Below are 18,438 nucleotides of genomic sequence, written 5' to 3' on the forward strand. Positions count from 1 at the left end.
ACATAAACTAGGTCCAACCAAAGACTTTGCCTATTCTCTACTTTCTCCTTCACTGTTTCAATTTTCAAACATCCACTTCTGTTCTTCTTCTTCTTCTTCTTCTTCTTCTCTCTCTCTCTCTCTCTCGTTTCTTCTGGAACACAATAGCGATGCTATTAAAAGACATGTTTTTCTTCAACAAGGTGCTACTGTGTGGTCCATACTTTTAATTAAACTTAAACCAATTGTCCTTTCTGCTGTGACCAACAATGTGCTTCTTCTTTTTTTGGCAACCCTTCTAAGTTACCATCATGCCTCTTATTTCTTTCTCTCTCTCTCTCCGTTTTCCAAAACTTTTTTTGCACGCTGGAAGTAACTCTTCCCTCTCTTAGCATTTATTTTTCAAATCTATTGCTTCCAAGAGCAGAAAAAATGAATGCTCTGAGCTTCCTCTGCATGTACCGATCCGACCCATTATTCATAAATGTAACTTTCCTTTTTCTGGGCCTGTGTAACTGGAACTAGTGCTTTTAAAGTTTCCGTCTTTCATTCTCTGCACCACCAAATTTGATGATATACCATATACATATATATACATATATTTTGCGTTTGACTTGTGATGTTTTTCTCTTACTTGGGTTGTAGGACATTTTCTGTAACAGGAACAAGTGCCTTTAAAGTTTCTGTCTTTTATCCTTTGCAGCACCAAATTTGATCATATCCATATCTTTTGTATTTGTTTTGTTTTGTTTTGTTTTCTTTTTAATTTTTTTTTGCCTTCGATATGGTTGTGATGTTTTTCTCTGACTTGGGTTGTAGGACATTTTGGTCATAAAGCCTCAGAAGAAAACTCCACTCTTGTTAAGGATGTCGGTGTTGGTGTTTTCAATGGTGTGTGGTGTTTTCATCTGTTCCGTGTGTCTAAAGCAGATAAGTACTCATGCCAGGACTATGCTTTTGGAGTTGCAAGATATTGAGAAGCACTCTCAGAGTAGTTTGAACCTAAATGACGTTCATTTGTTGCATTACCCCAAGCCTGTGTCTTTCAACAGGTAATGGGAAGTTTCTGTGTTATGGTCAATTTTTTTTGGCTTTGGTTAGGCCTTGTTAATTGACTTTTGGCTTTGGTAGGAGTGAGTGTGCTGGTAATCCTGTACGGTTCTTTGCCATATTGTCAAATCAGAGATCAGGCAGTGGGTGGTTTGAGACCCTTTTGAATAGCCATATTAATGTGAGCTCCAATGGGGAGATTTTTTCAGTTAGAGAAAGAAGAGTAAATGTTTCTACCATTGTGCAGACTTTGGATAAAGTTTACAACCTGGATTGGCTCACTAGTGCTTCCAAGAATGAGTGCACAGCTGCCATTGGATTCAAGTGGATGCTTAATCAGGTAAAAGTGCTCAATGTTGAATCTTTTACCAAAATGTAGTGAACTTCTATGTGCGTGCCAGGTTCTCCTAGGCTTATAATATGTCATACATAAGTGTTTCAAGAAAGAGGAAATAAATCTTTTGTTATTTGTTTTGTATGCATAAATGTCCTCGTATTAATGGCTTAGGTTGGGATTTAATTTGATGCCCCCTTCCTCGCGTCTTTGATGTGAAGGATTTAAGCGAAACTTGACCCATGTGCTTAACATTGAGGACAAGTACTTTCACTCAGACTCTGGATCATTGTTATCAATATCTGTGTGCTAGTCATGATCATTGACTAGAGTAGGGCCACCTTGTTGCATATTAATATAATTCAATCCAGAGAAAATTACATCAGTACCCCTGATGTTCAGTAGTGATATTACACCAGATGTCCCTGGTCTTTTTTAACCAGTTTACCCTTTTCGATGGTTATAAAATATCTCCTTCGATAGTTCGATTTCTGATGATTTATATGAATTTATGGAGGTCTGTGCAATGCCAAAAAAAATGTGTATTTAGTGCAATATCATTAAATATCAGGGATGTGAGTGTATTTTACAATATAATCTAATATGGGAGATTTATAGAGCTAGTATTTTTGTTGTCTGAGGAGTAGTGGCAACTTTTACCATTAGGAGATGAGATGGAATAACATGAACCTGATAGGAGGCTAAATTGCGTTAATTTGGAGAATAATGGAATAACATTGTATAGCAAGTAAAACTGGTAGAACCAAAATCTAACTATGGTGACACTAAGGAACCAAGAATATAGTTATGCTTATTTCATTTACATAGGTATTTTTTTCTCTATCAGTCCACGAGAGACCAATTTTCAATTGTCTTGGGATTCAATATTTGGTGATGCATTTGTGTTACTACATAAGAAGGCAGATGATAAATCATAAATGCATACTTGCTTTGTTTGTGATCATTTGTCTGCATGTTTTGCCCTCATGGGTTAGGTTTGCAATTCTGTTTTATAGATTAGTATCTAGTAATAGAAGAATCAAGACTTCTGATTTCATGCAGGGGTTAATGGAACACCCTAAAGAAGTAGCATATTACTTCAATCAAAGAGGTGTTTCTGTCATATTTCTCTTCCGAAGAAACTTATTACGCAGAATGGTATCAATGCTTGCCAACTCCTATGACCGTTATGCCAAGCTATTGAGTGGAATTCATAAGTCTCATGTTCATTCTACAGAAGAGGTCTCTCTCTATCCTGTTTTTCGTTGATATCTTTTAACATTAAAATGAAACTCATTTGGCTTCTTTTAGGCTGAAACTCTTTCAAAGTACAAGCCTACCATATCCTGTTTTCCATTGATATCTTTTAACATTAAAATGAAACTCATTTGGCTTCTTTTAGGCTGAAACACTTTCAAAATACAAGCCTACCATTAATTCTACATCATTGCTGGCTGATTTGAAGGATATGGAGATGAGAACAGCAAAGGCATTGGAATACTTCAACACCACTCGGCATATGATCCTGTACTATGAGGATCTAATAAGAAATCGTACTGTAAGGGCCTCATCATACACTTCTTCATATTGTACTAAAAACTGCAATAATTACCTTTTTGGATGCATAATACAAGCATCATTTATTTACCAGTAATAACTTCTTTATGATTCACTGTTAGCGGATTTGAGTTTAGCTGCCTATTTGTCCCACAATATGATAATCTATGAAGAAATTTCAATATCATCTAAAATTTCAATTCCACAATATGAAAGCTGTCTAGTTTGAAGCATAGCTATACTTTTTTTAACAAAGTATATGTGAAATAATGAAGCTGCCAGTGGGCAATATTACATACTTTTCTTGAAAATGAATTTAACTAAACCTCTAACATGAATATTTGTTTCTTTTTCGTTGAATGGGGGAAGGGTGTTCTTGGGTCAGGTGGCCAGCTAACTTGAGATATTTAGTTTCTTCTTTGTTATCAATATGTTTGAAGTTAACAATATTTCTTATTCATACTGTTTCTTCAGAAGCTAAAAGATGTGCAAGAGTTTCTAGGATTGCCACAGATGGAATTATCGAGCCGTCAGGTTAAGATACACAGAGGAACGTTGTCAAGTCACATTAAAAATTGGGATGATGTGAACAGGACGCTAAAAGGAACTGCTTATGAGAAATTCCTTCATTCTGATTATTCATCTTAACCTCTAACTCCTGGAAGGTGTAAATATCAACACTGATTTTGTCCCAGGAAACAGTATAAAGTTTTGGTGCTGGTTGTGGCAAGAACACTCTTTCCACATTCTGATGTTTCTTTTCACTGCCTCCAAATCAACACTCCATTGATGAGATGTATGTTCCTTTTTGATCTTTTATTTTTGTGCATTCTTGAATGTGTTTGTATATGCCTAGGCAATTTATTATTAAAGCTGAGCATTAGTTTTCTTCAAATGAATTTTCTATCTTTTATTCGTTTTTTGCCTTTTCAGTTATTTTATGAAATTGAACTCTATATATGATTTGCAAGTCTAACTGATTGTTTCTGAGATCTAGTACCAGTGTAGGTACTTTCTTTATATGTTTGTTTCCATTTTCTTTTCAACAGTATCTCTCATTCTCTACAAAATCTGCTTATAAAATAAGAATTATTATTTTTTACTTATATACTTTATTTTAGCCATACCATTAATTGATGTGAGATCTTTCTCACATTATTGCATGGCAATGTCAACCTCTAATTATGTGTTTGGTTTAAATTATTTCTGAAGAAAATAATCGTTTATTCTTTAAAATCTTTCTATAAAGATTGTTAAAACAAGTGATTATTTTTCCAAAATAAAGCTGAATTGAGCATGCACTAGCAATGATAGACATGCCAATTAGGATCCGTTCCGCATATAAGAATTGAATTACTTCATTTGTAAAGCTTGTGTTTGAACATTGTTGTCTAGTGATCTGTTATTCCTATTTAAGTTCTTGTGAAGACTAGTAGTGTAAACTAGGCCTTGAGTAGCCTTTTCTCTCGAAAGTAAGACCATTAAAAATACATTATACATTAGGACATTAAATTTTGTTGTCTTGTATCCATTGGTGTTAAGAAGTGGGTAGTCGTTACCCTTTCGGATCATGGTTATGTTGTGGTCTTTAAAACCAACGGATAGAAGGTTTTGAAATGTGGATCAATCATGAAGACCATAAATTTGAGCTTATTATGAACATTAAATAGGAAACTAAATTACAACATTGACGAATGAATGGCCCCGGCAAGATGCAACAACCTGTAATAAGAGGAGACATATATGGCAATGTGATTCCATTGATTACCTCCATCAGCGGCAGTTGCTTCCTGTTTGTAGGCACCACGTAAAACAATAACTATTTTATTATTTGGCTTTTCCAAGAGACAATAAATCAAGTGATTATTTTCCACACATGTAAGATGTTTCTCAATTCTCAAGCATCATTTACGGCTTATGATTTTGCCCCTTTGATTTTATTATTTGTGACCTTTTATACAAAATTTCTCTCTAATATTTTCTTTACACAAAGTTGGTTCGTTTTAGTGTTTTTCTTTGGAGAATTTTTTTTTGTTGATTATCGAACTTAAGATCATATAGTTGTCTTATTTCATTTATTATACCTTTTAATCTCTATAATTAAATATATATATATATATATATATATATATATGTATATATATATATTTTAAAAAAATTATATTTATTTTTTTAATCTTCTTTATTTTTTAAAGTTAAAAATAAATTTGTTAGTTTGCATATTTTTAATCATTTTAGTCTTATTAATTTTTTTTGTAATGTTTTTTTTTCTGTTAAAATGATAGTTATATTAATTCAATTTTATGTATTTAATATTAAATTTATTTTGTGGAAGTTATTTTAAATTAAGTTTTTGATATTTTATAAACTATAGAAATTAAAAGATAAAATAAGAAAAATTATATAAAAAAATTTTAAACCTAAAATAAAATAATTTTCTCGAAAAAAGCAATCATGAATTTTTGTTAACTGTCCATAACCTTATATGGATAATTATGTTGGACATTTAAGAATCGATTATTTTGGCGGAATCAAACCGTTACCTCTTGACAAAAGGTGGTGTGCTTTAATTAATGCATCAGCTTAAGCATCACATCAATTTGACTTTTTCTAATATTACTCAAACTTCCAAAGCAAAATTCTCTCCATCTCACTGCCTCAATTGGTTAATATTTTTATTTCGAAGCGTTTTTTTTTTATGTTCTGTTAGCAATTATCAAATAACTAAAAATATAAAAATAAAAGTATAATAAAAATAAGGGCGAATTGCAAAATTATAGATTAAGCATATTTTATATGCTAATTAAACAAAATGTAAAATGTTTTTATTTGCATATCAAGAAAACAATTACACCAAAGCGAATTTCTGAGTGGCATCCCAACCTGGAGATTCAAAGTAGGCAAACAATCCGAGTAGAAGGGTGTTCATGGTTTGTTTTGTCCCACTAAGTCGGTTCAACATTTTTGACAAATTCACATTAAATAAATTTGACCTAATTTTTTTGTAGATAAGTTTGAGTCATCATTTTAAGTTATTCTATTTTAATCGAAAGTCACATTATTTTTTAAAAAAGAGATTTTTTTAAGTATCATATATTAATATACCACTTTTTAAAAAGTATATATTCTTTTAGATAAAATATTTTTAATCTCTCAATATTTTAAAATATTAATTTTAGTCCCTGTAAAATTTTAATACGTTTTTAATCCATTTATTTATCAGAAAATAAATTTTTAATCTTCAATACGGGACTAAAATTACATCATTTTAAATAAATATAAAGGCTAAAAGTGTATTAAATTTTTACAGGACTAAAATTAACATTTTGAAATAAAACGTGGATTATTGAACCTGCTGTCACCGATACATGGCCACAGATTTAGCCCAAAAAACGGGGTCATACTTGGGCCCTTACATTATAACTTCAATAATATGTTGGTTTTTAATGTTGGTTCATGATATATACACCTCCCTTTTTTCTATAAGTACACTTCTTTTTTTAAAAAAATAATAATTAAATTTCTAAAGTATTGTTAACTTTTTATTTTTAATTTTTAATTTTAATTTTACATCCACAACATTTAATTTAGTACTTTTTTTCACACTTTTTTTTAATTTTTATATGCACCTCCTTACCTTTCTTTCATTCACCTATTTTGGTAGCATGTAAAAATTAAAAGAGAAAAAAAGTGTGTGAAAAAGAAGAAGAAAGTAGCAAATTAAAAGTTGGAAGTGTAAGATTAGAAAATTAAAAAAAAAACTATAATATTTTATAAAATTTTTAAAAAAATTAAGGAAGTGTACTTATAGAAAAAGGAGGTGTATATATCATGATGAGCCTTTAATGTTTGTTATGCAAATAGCATAGGCCCGCCTGATTACAAAAGCCCAAAATACGAACTTCCTTTTTTGGGTCATCCACCACTGTCATTTATATTAGTAGCAGGGTGTTGAGGGTTGGAAAATGGATTGGTTTGAATTTAGACTAAAATTAGATTTAAATACATAATTAGATTGATTGATTTATTTATTTTTTTGTCAATTTGAACTCGACCAATCTGATTAAGATTAGGTTGATTTGATTCAGATCATTAGATTATTATAAAAAAAATAAATAATTATATATAAATATTTAATTTTATATTAAGGTAAAGTAAATTTTTTCATTTTCTAATAACTAATTATTTATTTATAAAAATATTTAATTTTTATATATTTAACACTTTACATATATAATAAATTTATCCAAAATTCAATAAAAAAGTCATTAACATGATAAAATTAAAACATTGGTAAAACTAGATAACAGAAATAAGAATATCAAAATAAATGAAAAAAAAGGAAAATACAAAAGCTGAAGAAAAATTTAAGCCCCAGAGTCTAAGGGGGGTGTATTGAATTAGGATTTTAAAGGACTTTTTTAGTGAAAAAAAATCTTGCGGATTTTAAAAGACTTTGCAGGATTTTCATGACTTTTAAGATTTTGCAGGATTCTACAAGATTTAAAATCAGGATTTTAATGGATTCTACAAGACTTTTAAATCAGGATTTTAATGGATTCTGTGGGATTTTGTGGAGTTTTGACATTTGATAAGATTTAAAAAAAAATTCATACATTCAAATTTAAAAAGAGTCAAAGATAAAATAATTAAAAAAAAACAATAATGTTTAGATAAATAATAATAATAATTCTAAATAATATTCTATCATCTTTTTATAGCATCCACTATCAATTGTAACAATTCATCGGAATCCTCCTTGGTCTAAGCTTCATAGTTTTCTTTCTCTTTTCCTTTTTCTTTATTATTTTCATGTGAATCTCCCATTTGAATTACTAAAATAATATATGTTGAAAACCAGTTATATAAATAATTATGGATAAGAGACAAAATCAATAAAATTATATTATTATTTTTAGAAGCACATCAATTATACAAGATCGAATATATCTTGGCTATCCAAATGGATCAAATATCTCAATCATTATAAAAAAAATGTAAAAACGAAAATATAGAAACAAAAGATAATTTTTTATATTAAAAAAATTAGTATATTCGATACTGAGAAAATATTTAGATATATAATCTTTTTATATAAATAGGAGTATTTAGATATAGAGAATATATATATATATATATATATATATATATATATATATATATTTATTTTAGTTATATATTATATGATAATTTTTAACGATATTTATAAATGTAAATTATTCTAACAAATATTTTAACAATATTTTATTTTTTAAAAAATAAGCTAATGAAGACATAAATCCTAAATCCTAAAAAATTAGATACTGCAATGTCTTATGTTAATTTTCTTTTTTAAAAATATAAAAAAAAATCTTAAATTCACAATATAAAAATAAAAAGAAAAATTCATAGTAAAAAAAATAAAATAATTGTTGAGTCATAAAAGGAGGGATAAGAGTAACAAATTCAAGGGAATGAGAGAGTTCGCAGTTTTTATGCTGAGAGGGTTCTTCCCCCAACTAAGATCCATTTTCATCTCATTCTACTCACAGAAACCCTAACAAATTCATCTTATATATATATATATATATATATATATATATATATATTTAGAGATTATGATATCAATTTCATCTTTCACCTTTTTTTTCTTCTTGACGTATGTTATAAAAAAAATTACCACTTAAAAGTTGAAATTTCAAGCATTTTTTTTGTTATATAAAGGAACAAATTCAACTACATAGAATAAAATAAAGCAAGTCAATTAAAGAGAACGAACAGAAAAATAGAGCAAGTCAATGACACTATCATTTACATATCAGAGTTTCACAAAATAGGAGAATGGGATGAGAACAGTACTACAATATTATATATGAGCAATGAATAATAGTATAGTATTATTAGTAGAGAAAAAATGGAGAAGACAGGAGCATAGAAAAAAAAAAGATGAAAAACCCACTTGAAAATTATTGTAACACTTGAAAAATCACTTCAAACAATCCTTCAAAATCCGTTGGGTTTGGATGGGATTGTTTTATGAATCTGGTATTTATAGATAACACTAGAAAGTCCTTCAAAATCCCTCTCACACAACAATCCTTTAAAATCCTTATATTTTTGAATACCAATGGATTGTTTTTAAGTTGTAAAAAATCTCAAATGAATACCAGTGGATTTTAATGGACTCTTTAAAAAATCTTGAAAATCCAGATTGAATACCACTGGATTGTTTTTAAGTGACATAAAATCCTGATTGAATACCAATGGACTTTTTTACTCAAAAAAAGTCTTTTAAAATCCTACGAAATCCTAAACCAATACACCCCCCTAAAATACATTTTTCTAAAAGTTAAAAAATAGTTGATTGAGTCATAGGGTTGTTGTAGATTGAACAAAGATAAATCTAAAAGCCATATCTAAAAGTCGTATAATTGATTTGGTTCAAATTTGAAGAAAAAGAAGCAATTAACTGAATTATTTTAATCGGGTTGGTTTTAATTGTTAGATTCTCTAGGAATTCGATTCCAATATTCTACAAACACTTCTAAGTAATTGCTAACATATTTGCAGACAAGACTTCACAAATGAGAGAAATAAAACTATGCACTTTATATTAACACACTGTTATGTATAAAAAAATATTAACACATTATGTTGGTTTGTGTGTGTGTGTGTTTTTTTTTTTTTCTTTCACTTTTTCTATCTAATCAAATATAGATGGAAAATTTAATATTTTCTTTCATTTTATTTGTCTTTTTTTTAATTTTTTATTATCTCAAGTAATTTAAAATGTAGCCACTTTTCTACTTTTTATTTCTATTCATCACAAACAAACATATTAAATATGTTTAAGCAACTAAATTATTGATGTAAAATATCTGTCAATTTTATTAATAAATAATCTATGTTAACAAATTTTACCGACTATTTTTAATGAGTATTTTCTTTTCATTGCATTTTTTTCCCTTCCACAATACTTAAATATGACACCTTGCTTGAGATATTCAAGTTCAGTTTCTCTAAAATCATCAACTAGTTAGTATATTAATGTGTTTGAACGAGCCAAAATAAAATGTAAATATTTTATTTTACATTTAGTACATGAAATTTAAATGCCACTTCTTCATACATGAAATAATTCATTTTTAATATTTCAGGATTTTTATTTGCAAGATAGTAGTTTTTTAAAAAAAAAAAAAAAAATATATATATATATATATATATATATATATATATTTTAGTCCTTTATAATCTTAATTTGAATTATATGAGACTCCTTAAGCATGCTATAGTAGCTCATGCTATACCAGAGTGGAATTAGGGTAAAGAATCTTCAAACTTCACCACTGCAGTCCCATAGTGATGCTATAGCAACTTGATTTGGGAACTACTGTGTCAAATCTTTCACCTCTGATCTAATCTAATCAAAACTACAGAAGAAACACTCACCTCATGTTCAACATATAGTTAGTCTTGGTCTACAGTAAAAAAATTAATACACCCACTGGCCACATCGATTTGTCTTCCCTTTCATCATTCCAACATTTGAATCCAACCATCTTCCAACTTGCTATTTTATTTTTGAATAAATAGTAAAGCTGACACACACTCTCCATGTTGTATTGCTTAAAAGAACTTTTTTTTTTCTCCTGCTCTAGTTCCTACAGCAATGACTTCCACCTTTAACAACTTGGATGGTTATAAAATTACTTCACTATCCAATATAATGGCTTGGTCACGTGATTTTCTGTGTGCAGAAAAAGAGAACAATCGAAATCAAAGTCCTTTAACTTCTCACTAGTAAAAATCAAAGTTCTTAATTGCACCAATCATATTGTTTAATCTCATCTTTACTTGAGATAATTTTAGACAAATCTTATAAAATCACTATTGAATTTGCATACGGTGCAAATTGATTATTGATGACAATACTATATATGCCAGAAAAAGATATTTACACAACATAAAAACAGGGCAACATTATATTTTGGGATATGTATATTTTTGAATGTGACCGAGTATATGAAAAGTAAAAGATAAAGATAAATAAATAATTATACTTTCTGTTAGGACTTAAACATACGAAAAGTATTCAACTTAAAAGATTAATTTATTAAGTAAGAATGTCTAGTAACTTAAATACTAAGTTAAATTTCATAATCTACTTATGTAGAACTGTTAACATATATGCATACTAAATATGGTATAATTTTTTAATTTTTAAATAATGAAGTTTTATATAGGTTAAAAATCTCTTTTGGTCCCTTATAATATTTTTTTGTTTCAATTTAGTCCCACTTTAATTTTAGGTCTCAATTTGGTCTCCAATAATTTAAATCATTGCAATTTAGGACTTTCGTCTAAATGATTTAGACGGAGTTAACTCCTGCTGACGTGGATGCCAGGTGGATGCCACGTACGTGGATCCTAAAATACTTGAATATACCTGGAACCAGAACGGCCCGTTCTGGTTACACTATTGGTGTGTAAATTTTGTAACTGGAAAGGGCCGTTCTAGATGCAAAATTAACACACCAACAGTGTAACTAGAACGGGCCGTTCTGGTTCCAGAATTTCGTAAAAAAAAACAAAATACAAAGCATTTCAAATACTAGATTTGGTAATATTGTTAATGGGGATTGATAACTTCAATTGCTAAACATTTGGGCTATACAGTGTATCATTAAGGACGATACAGTATATTACTAAGGACAATGGAAACAAGTTTTATTTCATTGTTAGTCAAACTGGAGTGAACCACTTACTACCAAATTGACACTATACAGTCAAGGATGAAACGAAACGGTGTTTCCCCTTGAAGTCATTGACGATGTACCCCAACAATAACAACCTGTTCTTGAGAAGTTACAACCTGAATTTTTGTGGTTTAGGGTTTCCTTTCAGCGTTACCTAGATGATTTCCTTTCTCAATAATTTCTTTGAACTTTTTTAGTATATGTTATGTTCTGAATTTTTGTTTTCAGTTTCTGAACCATGTTTCTGTCTTTGAATTTATGATATATTATGAATTTTTATTTTTAATTTTTGAATCACATTGTGACATTTTAGTCAAGATTTTGAACTGGTTAAGTTCAAATCAAAAAAGGATTTTGGAAGGTTTTATCTTATTTGATTTTTTTATATTCATAAATGAATATTAATTTATTGTATTTTTTATTTATTATATTTTTATTAATATAGATATAATAAAAAAAATACAATAAAAAAGCATGAAGTTGGCGTTCTGGAACGGGCTGTTCTGATTGCAGAACGGCCCGTTCTGGTTTCAGAACAGCCCATTCTGATGCACTCATGTTGTGTTAAATTTGCATTTGGAACGGCCCGTTCCAGTTGCAAAATTAACACATAACATGTGCATGCAGAACGGACAGTTCTGGTTTCAGAACGCGCCGTTCTGGTTCCAAGTGTATTCATGACATTTGGTATCCACCTATGCATCTACGTGACATCCACGTCAGCAGGAGTTAACCCCGTTTAAATCATTTGGACGGAAGTCCCAAATTGCAATGATTTAAATTATTGGGGACCAAATTGAGACCTAAAATTAAAGTGAGACTAAATTGAAACAAAAAAATATTATCAGGGACCAAAAGAAGTTTTTAACCCTTTATATATTACGAGGTATATATATATATATATATATATATATATATATATATTAAAAGGGTATATACTATAAAGGCACACTTGCAAAGAGAGAATAAAAAGTAAAAAAAAACTCCCACGGCCACACACTTGTTCTATAATCTCGACTATAAAAAGCTCTGCAAAGGGACTTTGTCTATGCAACTCAATTGCATGCTTCTTAGTTCTTAGTTATAATATCTAGGCCTCCATCTTCCATTCCTACCTGAACAAGTGAACATCTCATCACCATTAATCTCCTCTCCCAAAACTTGTCTCCAAAAATGGCACAAAACATTTCCATTTTCTCTTTGGTTTTCTTTGCACTCATAATTTTCGGCCAAAGATTTCAGTGTATCGAGGGACGATATCTCAAGTCTAATGAAAGCAACCATAACCTCGTGAAGCATAAGGATCAGGGCAACACTCATAGTGGCGTTTCAACTTCAAATGTGAGCACATTTTTCACAAGTAGTGGTAATGTTGATGATTTTAGACCCACAGACCCAGGACACAGCCCCGGTGTACGACACTCAATTGACGACTAGGACACCCTCTTCACAATAATTATGGAGTCATTAGCTTTATATGATTCTTGATTAGTCAGAGAAAATGAGATGTGTGATGGCTTATTCTTGTGTTAACCAAACAAGTGAATTGGATATTTGATTTAGATACAATGTTTAACAAGGTTCTACTTTTTATTCTTATCCAGTTTGTAAATTAATATATTTATGCAATTATTATGAATCTAGCTAATATTATCAACCAAAGTTTTTAAATAAGGTGATTTTTTTTCTTCTTTGTTCTCCTATAAAAATGAAACAATGTTATTATTGGTGAGAAATATTTATGTCAACCCTATCCCCAGATTAAAGTTTCACTTCTAGAAAAATCAAACTTTATGATGAACCAATGTATATATAATTTTTTAAAAAACTTGTCATTAAAAATTTTGACCCCAAAATCAGTGAAGAGAAAACAATTTTCATTACTAATTCACCGATTTTCGTAATGTGAGTAGATTACATCAATAATAAATAAATTAATATGTGACCCAAAAAATTTGTATATGAATTTAATATAAAATAATAGTAATTTGTTAAATTGATTTAGTTACTTATTAGTTCAATTAGTTGAATAAAGAACATAAGTTGCCGTAAACTCTTAGTATTGAATTCGATTTCCACAAAAATAAATGATTTACTTACGTAATAAAGTTTACACAAGTTAGCATGTGAAGGAGTCCTAATAAATGAGCAGGGGTACTACTGGATATATAGGACTTTTTATGGAAAACGTACCTTAATTGGAGCTTGTAATGTTCCCATGGCTGAACTTTGGGGCATAGCCACGGCCTTGTATTTGTTTGGGAAAAAGGTCATCGTCTTTCATGAATTGAAACTCATTCATAGCAAAAAAAAAGAAAAATGATTGGGCCACGACATTAATAAAATGATTCACTGTTTAGTTTCATACTAAGCAGTAGATTAATTTGTTAAAATGTTTGCATTGCCTTCCAAATATAATTAAATTATGTTGTTTGTTATGGATACTGATCAAAGTATGCAATGTTCTGTAATTAATTTTTACTATGCTGAATTTTAATTTAGTCAAATATTTTATTTATTATGCTTTGTAGATACCTATAAAATGGATACTTTTATAGATATACTTTTAAAAATGGGTCATTTTTTAAAGAATAAACATTATATGCACAAATATTATAAATACTGTCATTTAATCATATACAGTTATGTATGATAGATTTATTAGCTTTCAAACGAATTATTTAAAAGTTTTATATATGATAATTAAATATAATTTTTTGACACCCTAATTAGTTTTTTAAAAAATGTAGATATATGATAAATATTATAATATAAATTTGCACAACTACCATTCCAAATATACGAGAAGATGTGAAATGATTTGAGGAAAATTAAATAAATGTCAACATCTGAATATGATGGGTGGGAAGAGATTTTAACTCTGTAAGGAGAAGAACAAGAGACAAAGGGAGTCTCGGGGACACGAGGCAAGGTGACACTAGGGAATTTAATCAAATTATCTATGATATGGAACTAGAAGATGTTTAGGTAGGGGTACTAGTGGCAAAATTTGAATTAAAAAATTTGAGGATATCAAATTAATTTTTTTATATATAATTTATTTTTTTATTAATTATAAAAATAATAAAATTTCTTATTTTTTACTCTATTTTTTAATTTTATTATAATTAATAATATGATAATATATATATATATATATATATATATATATATATATATATATATATATGAGGAGGGTTCAAACGACATCGGTGTAACTTTTACTAAGAGTTACACCGCTCAATAACTTTATATTAATTGTGAATTTTGTAAATCGAACCGTTAAATTGAAAGTTTTTTACTCTTAGATCATATATACAAAATTTTATATTAATCCAAGATGATTTGATACTTCATTCTTATAAAACAAAATTGACGTAATATATTCATTTCAAAATATACTAAAATATGAACACTTTGATTACCTTCGAGTTGTTATTTAATTTTGACAAAATTTGATATACACATATAAAGTGATATGAATTTTCAATCTAACAGTTGAATTTACAAAATTTACAATTAATATAAAGTTATTGAGCAGTGTAACACTTAGTAAAAGTTACACCGGTGTCGTTTGAACCCTCTTATATATACATAGAAGGGGTTATAATTACACCGGTGTAATTTTTACTAAGTATTACACCGCTCAATAACTTTATATTAATTGTAAATTTTGTAAATCTAACCGGTAAATTGAAAGCTCAAATCACTTTATACATGTATATCAAATTTTATTAAAATTGAACAACAACTCGAAGGTAATCAAAGTGTTCATATTTTAGTATATTTTGAAATGAATATATTACGTCAATTTTGTTTTATAAGAATGAAGTATCAAATCATCTTGGATTAATATAAAATTTTGTATATATGATCTAAGTGATATGATCTTTCAATTTAATGATTAATTTACAAAATTTACATTTAATATAAATTTATTGAGTAGTGTAATACTTAGTAAAAATTACACTAATATTATTATAAGCCCTCATATACATATATGACCGAATATATAAAAAGGAATTTAAAAAAGTTTGGGGAGCCGTGCTCCCCCGTCATAACGAAGCTCCGCCCCTAAACATGGTTCAGATCAAATGACGACTGAAGAAGAAACAAATTGAATAGATTTTTAATATCACAAGAATGGAAAAATGCATGTCAACACTCAGCGCATTTTAGAGAGAAATAATTCAGACCACTCCCTATCCTCTTGAAAGAATCTGACATGGCAAGCCATTTTGAACACAAGATTGTTGGTTAGAAAATAAATGTCGTAACCGAAATCGAAAAAAAATAACGAAAATAAAATAAAAATATCAAGTCATCACCGATATTTATTTTTATAAATAATATATTAGAAAAACTATAAAATACATAATGGTCTATAAAAATCAAATTTTTGAGTTTGAGAATCGATTACGTATAAGGAAGGTATCAGCATCTTACAACATTCGTCTTAGGAAAATTATTTTTAATTAATTAAATAAATTATTTATAACTTATAAAATATTTATCACACCCTAAATTAATCAAAATTAATTATAACAATCAAATGCATTTCATTTAATTAGTGCATTTATTTTATAAAAATCAAAATTATTATTATATAAAAAAGAAGATAATATTATTATTTTTATTTTTTGACTCGACAATATTTATTTCCTGCTCCTACGTATCTCCGTATAAAATAGAGAATCAGAGTCATGTAGTTCTTTGTAGAAAATATTTGTGTGTTGATATATTTTTTAATTAAATTTTAATTTTTTTATTAAATTCTCAACTCATTCGCTCTAAAACATAAAATTGACTAAGATGTACACCAAAAGTTAATTCAATAAAATATTTGATCTTGATAATGATTATTGTTATCCATATTATTATTATTACTATGATATATATTTAAAATATTTTTGGTTAGATATTTTATTTTGGAGAAAAAAATTTAAGATATCAAGTTGTCACAACTCATATCTTAAATTCAAAGATTAAAAAGTTGTCACATCTAATTAACCATTTCTCTCATAAAATCTTCAATATAATGACTTCAAATCTTCATACAAGAATGTACTTTTTTACTTAATTATATACTTGACTATGTATTTGATGAGTCACCAACTCCACCACTCTTGCCACCTTTCCACTTGCCTTTTCCTTTCTTATTCCAACCACCTACACTTTCTTCTTGTAGTTGGTTTGTGCCAGTAAGATTTATTCTTGAATATTTTCACCATTCCTCCTTTCATTTAGTCTCTATTCATGAGCATTAAGGGAATTCTACAATTACTCTACATGGTCTCAAGATCTTTGGATTCCCTAGTTTCCACCACAATATGATTAAAATGAGGAGTCAAAGTTCTCAACCCCTTAAATACAATAAGTTGATCAATAAACTTTTCATTACAAGATTTCATCGAACTAATGAGGCTTTAATTCGATTGAAGCAATCAACTATATGGACTTGTGATTATCCATAAACAACAACTCATATTTTCTTTAAAGAAATTGAAGCTTTAACTTCACTTTATTAGCACCTCTATAAACTTTATGTAGAATATCCTAAGCTTCTTTCGTCAAACTAGTTGAGAAAATTTTCTCAAAATTTGTAGAATCCACACATTGATGGATTAAGAAAATAACTTCACAGTCTTTTTTCTTTGAATCTTTGTAAGTGCTTGTTACGCCTCTTAATTAGCACCATTTTCCATTTCTTAAATCTTTTTCTTCACAATTTCCAACACTTCTTGGAACACTACTAGAAAAATTAAAATTAGAGAGGGAACATAATCCGTCACTAAATATGTTAAAATCCGTCACAAAATAAATTAGTGACGGAATTTGTGACGAAGCTAATTTCGTCACAAAATTTGGCGTCACAAAATATTTAGTAACGGATAATTTCAGTCTGTCACAATCAATGACAGAATTAAGGCATCACAAATTCCGTCACTAATTTATAATATTAAATGTTCATAAATTAATAAATTTCTGTCACAAATTGTGACGAATTTAGTGAGGGACTTTTTTCCATCACAAATTTGTGACGGAATTTGTGACAGATTAACTCTGTCACAAATTTGTGACGAAATTTGTGCCTCTTATTAACGCTACACGTTGATAGGGATGTTGGCCTCTCAAGAGGGATCTATTTTACGACATTTCACTTTTTATCGTGTTTTATCCTTGCTTGAACAATTTCTGGGAGACTTCCCAGAAGGTCACCCATCCCTACATTACTCCAAGTCTAGCACGCTTAACTGTGAAGTTCTTATGAGATAAGCTACCAAAATGTATATGCATGTTGCAGTATAACTTGTACAAATTAATTTATTTAAGTCATCCTCAACTATACAATCTCATACTTGTACTATAATAATAATATATAATAATTTTATATTACAAATAATAATAATAATAATAATAATATATTTAATTAATCTTTATTTATATATACTTACTTTTATAATTAACAATCTACTTATCTCTAAAAAATCCGTCACAAAATCCGTCATAATTTTATTTTTTTATTTAGTGACGGATTTTATGACGGATTAAATTTTATCTTTAAAAAATCCGTCACAAAATCCGTCACTAATTTAATTTTTTTTATTTAGTGACGGATTTTGCGACGGATTAAATTTTGTCTTTAAAAAATCCTTCACAAAATCCGTCACTAATTTTATTTTTTTAATTCAGTGATAGATTTTGTGATGGATTGTTTAGAGACAAAATTTAATCTGTCACAAAATCTGTCACTAATTTTATTTTTTTATTCAGTGACGGATT

The 18,438-nt window shown here is 28.6% G+C and overlaps 1 protein-coding gene across 2 annotated transcripts; it reads left to right on the forward strand.

The window, feature by feature from the left end:
- On the forward strand, positions 1-3,815 carry LOC109818611 (P-loop containing nucleoside triphosphate hydrolases superfamily protein). Of its 2 annotated transcripts, none has more exons than XM_020384132.3 (6): positions 1-182; positions 799-1,031; positions 1,111-1,369; positions 2,426-2,605; positions 2,766-2,921; positions 3,395-3,815. In XM_020384132.3, the coding sequence occupies exons 1-6, from the start codon at positions 150-152 to the stop codon at positions 3,566-3,568; spliced, it is 1,035 nt and encodes a 344-aa protein (XP_020239721.1). In that variant the 5' UTR covers positions 1-149; the 3' UTR covers positions 3,569-3,815. The 2 variants fall into 2 exon arrangements, with proteins under 2 accessions (XP_020239721.1, XP_020239720.1); XM_020384131.3 differs by lacking the exon at positions 1-182 and adding an exon at positions 189-465.
- Positions 3,816-18,438: the final 14,623 nt, after the last annotated feature.

This window comes from Cajanus cajan, chromosome 2 (genome assembly GCF_000230855.2).
Source record: "Cajanus cajan strain Asha chromosome 2, NIPB_CcT2T_4, whole genome shotgun sequence".
In the NCBI taxonomy this organism is placed as follows: Eukaryota; Viridiplantae; Streptophyta; class Magnoliopsida; order Fabales; family Fabaceae; genus Cajanus; species Cajanus cajan.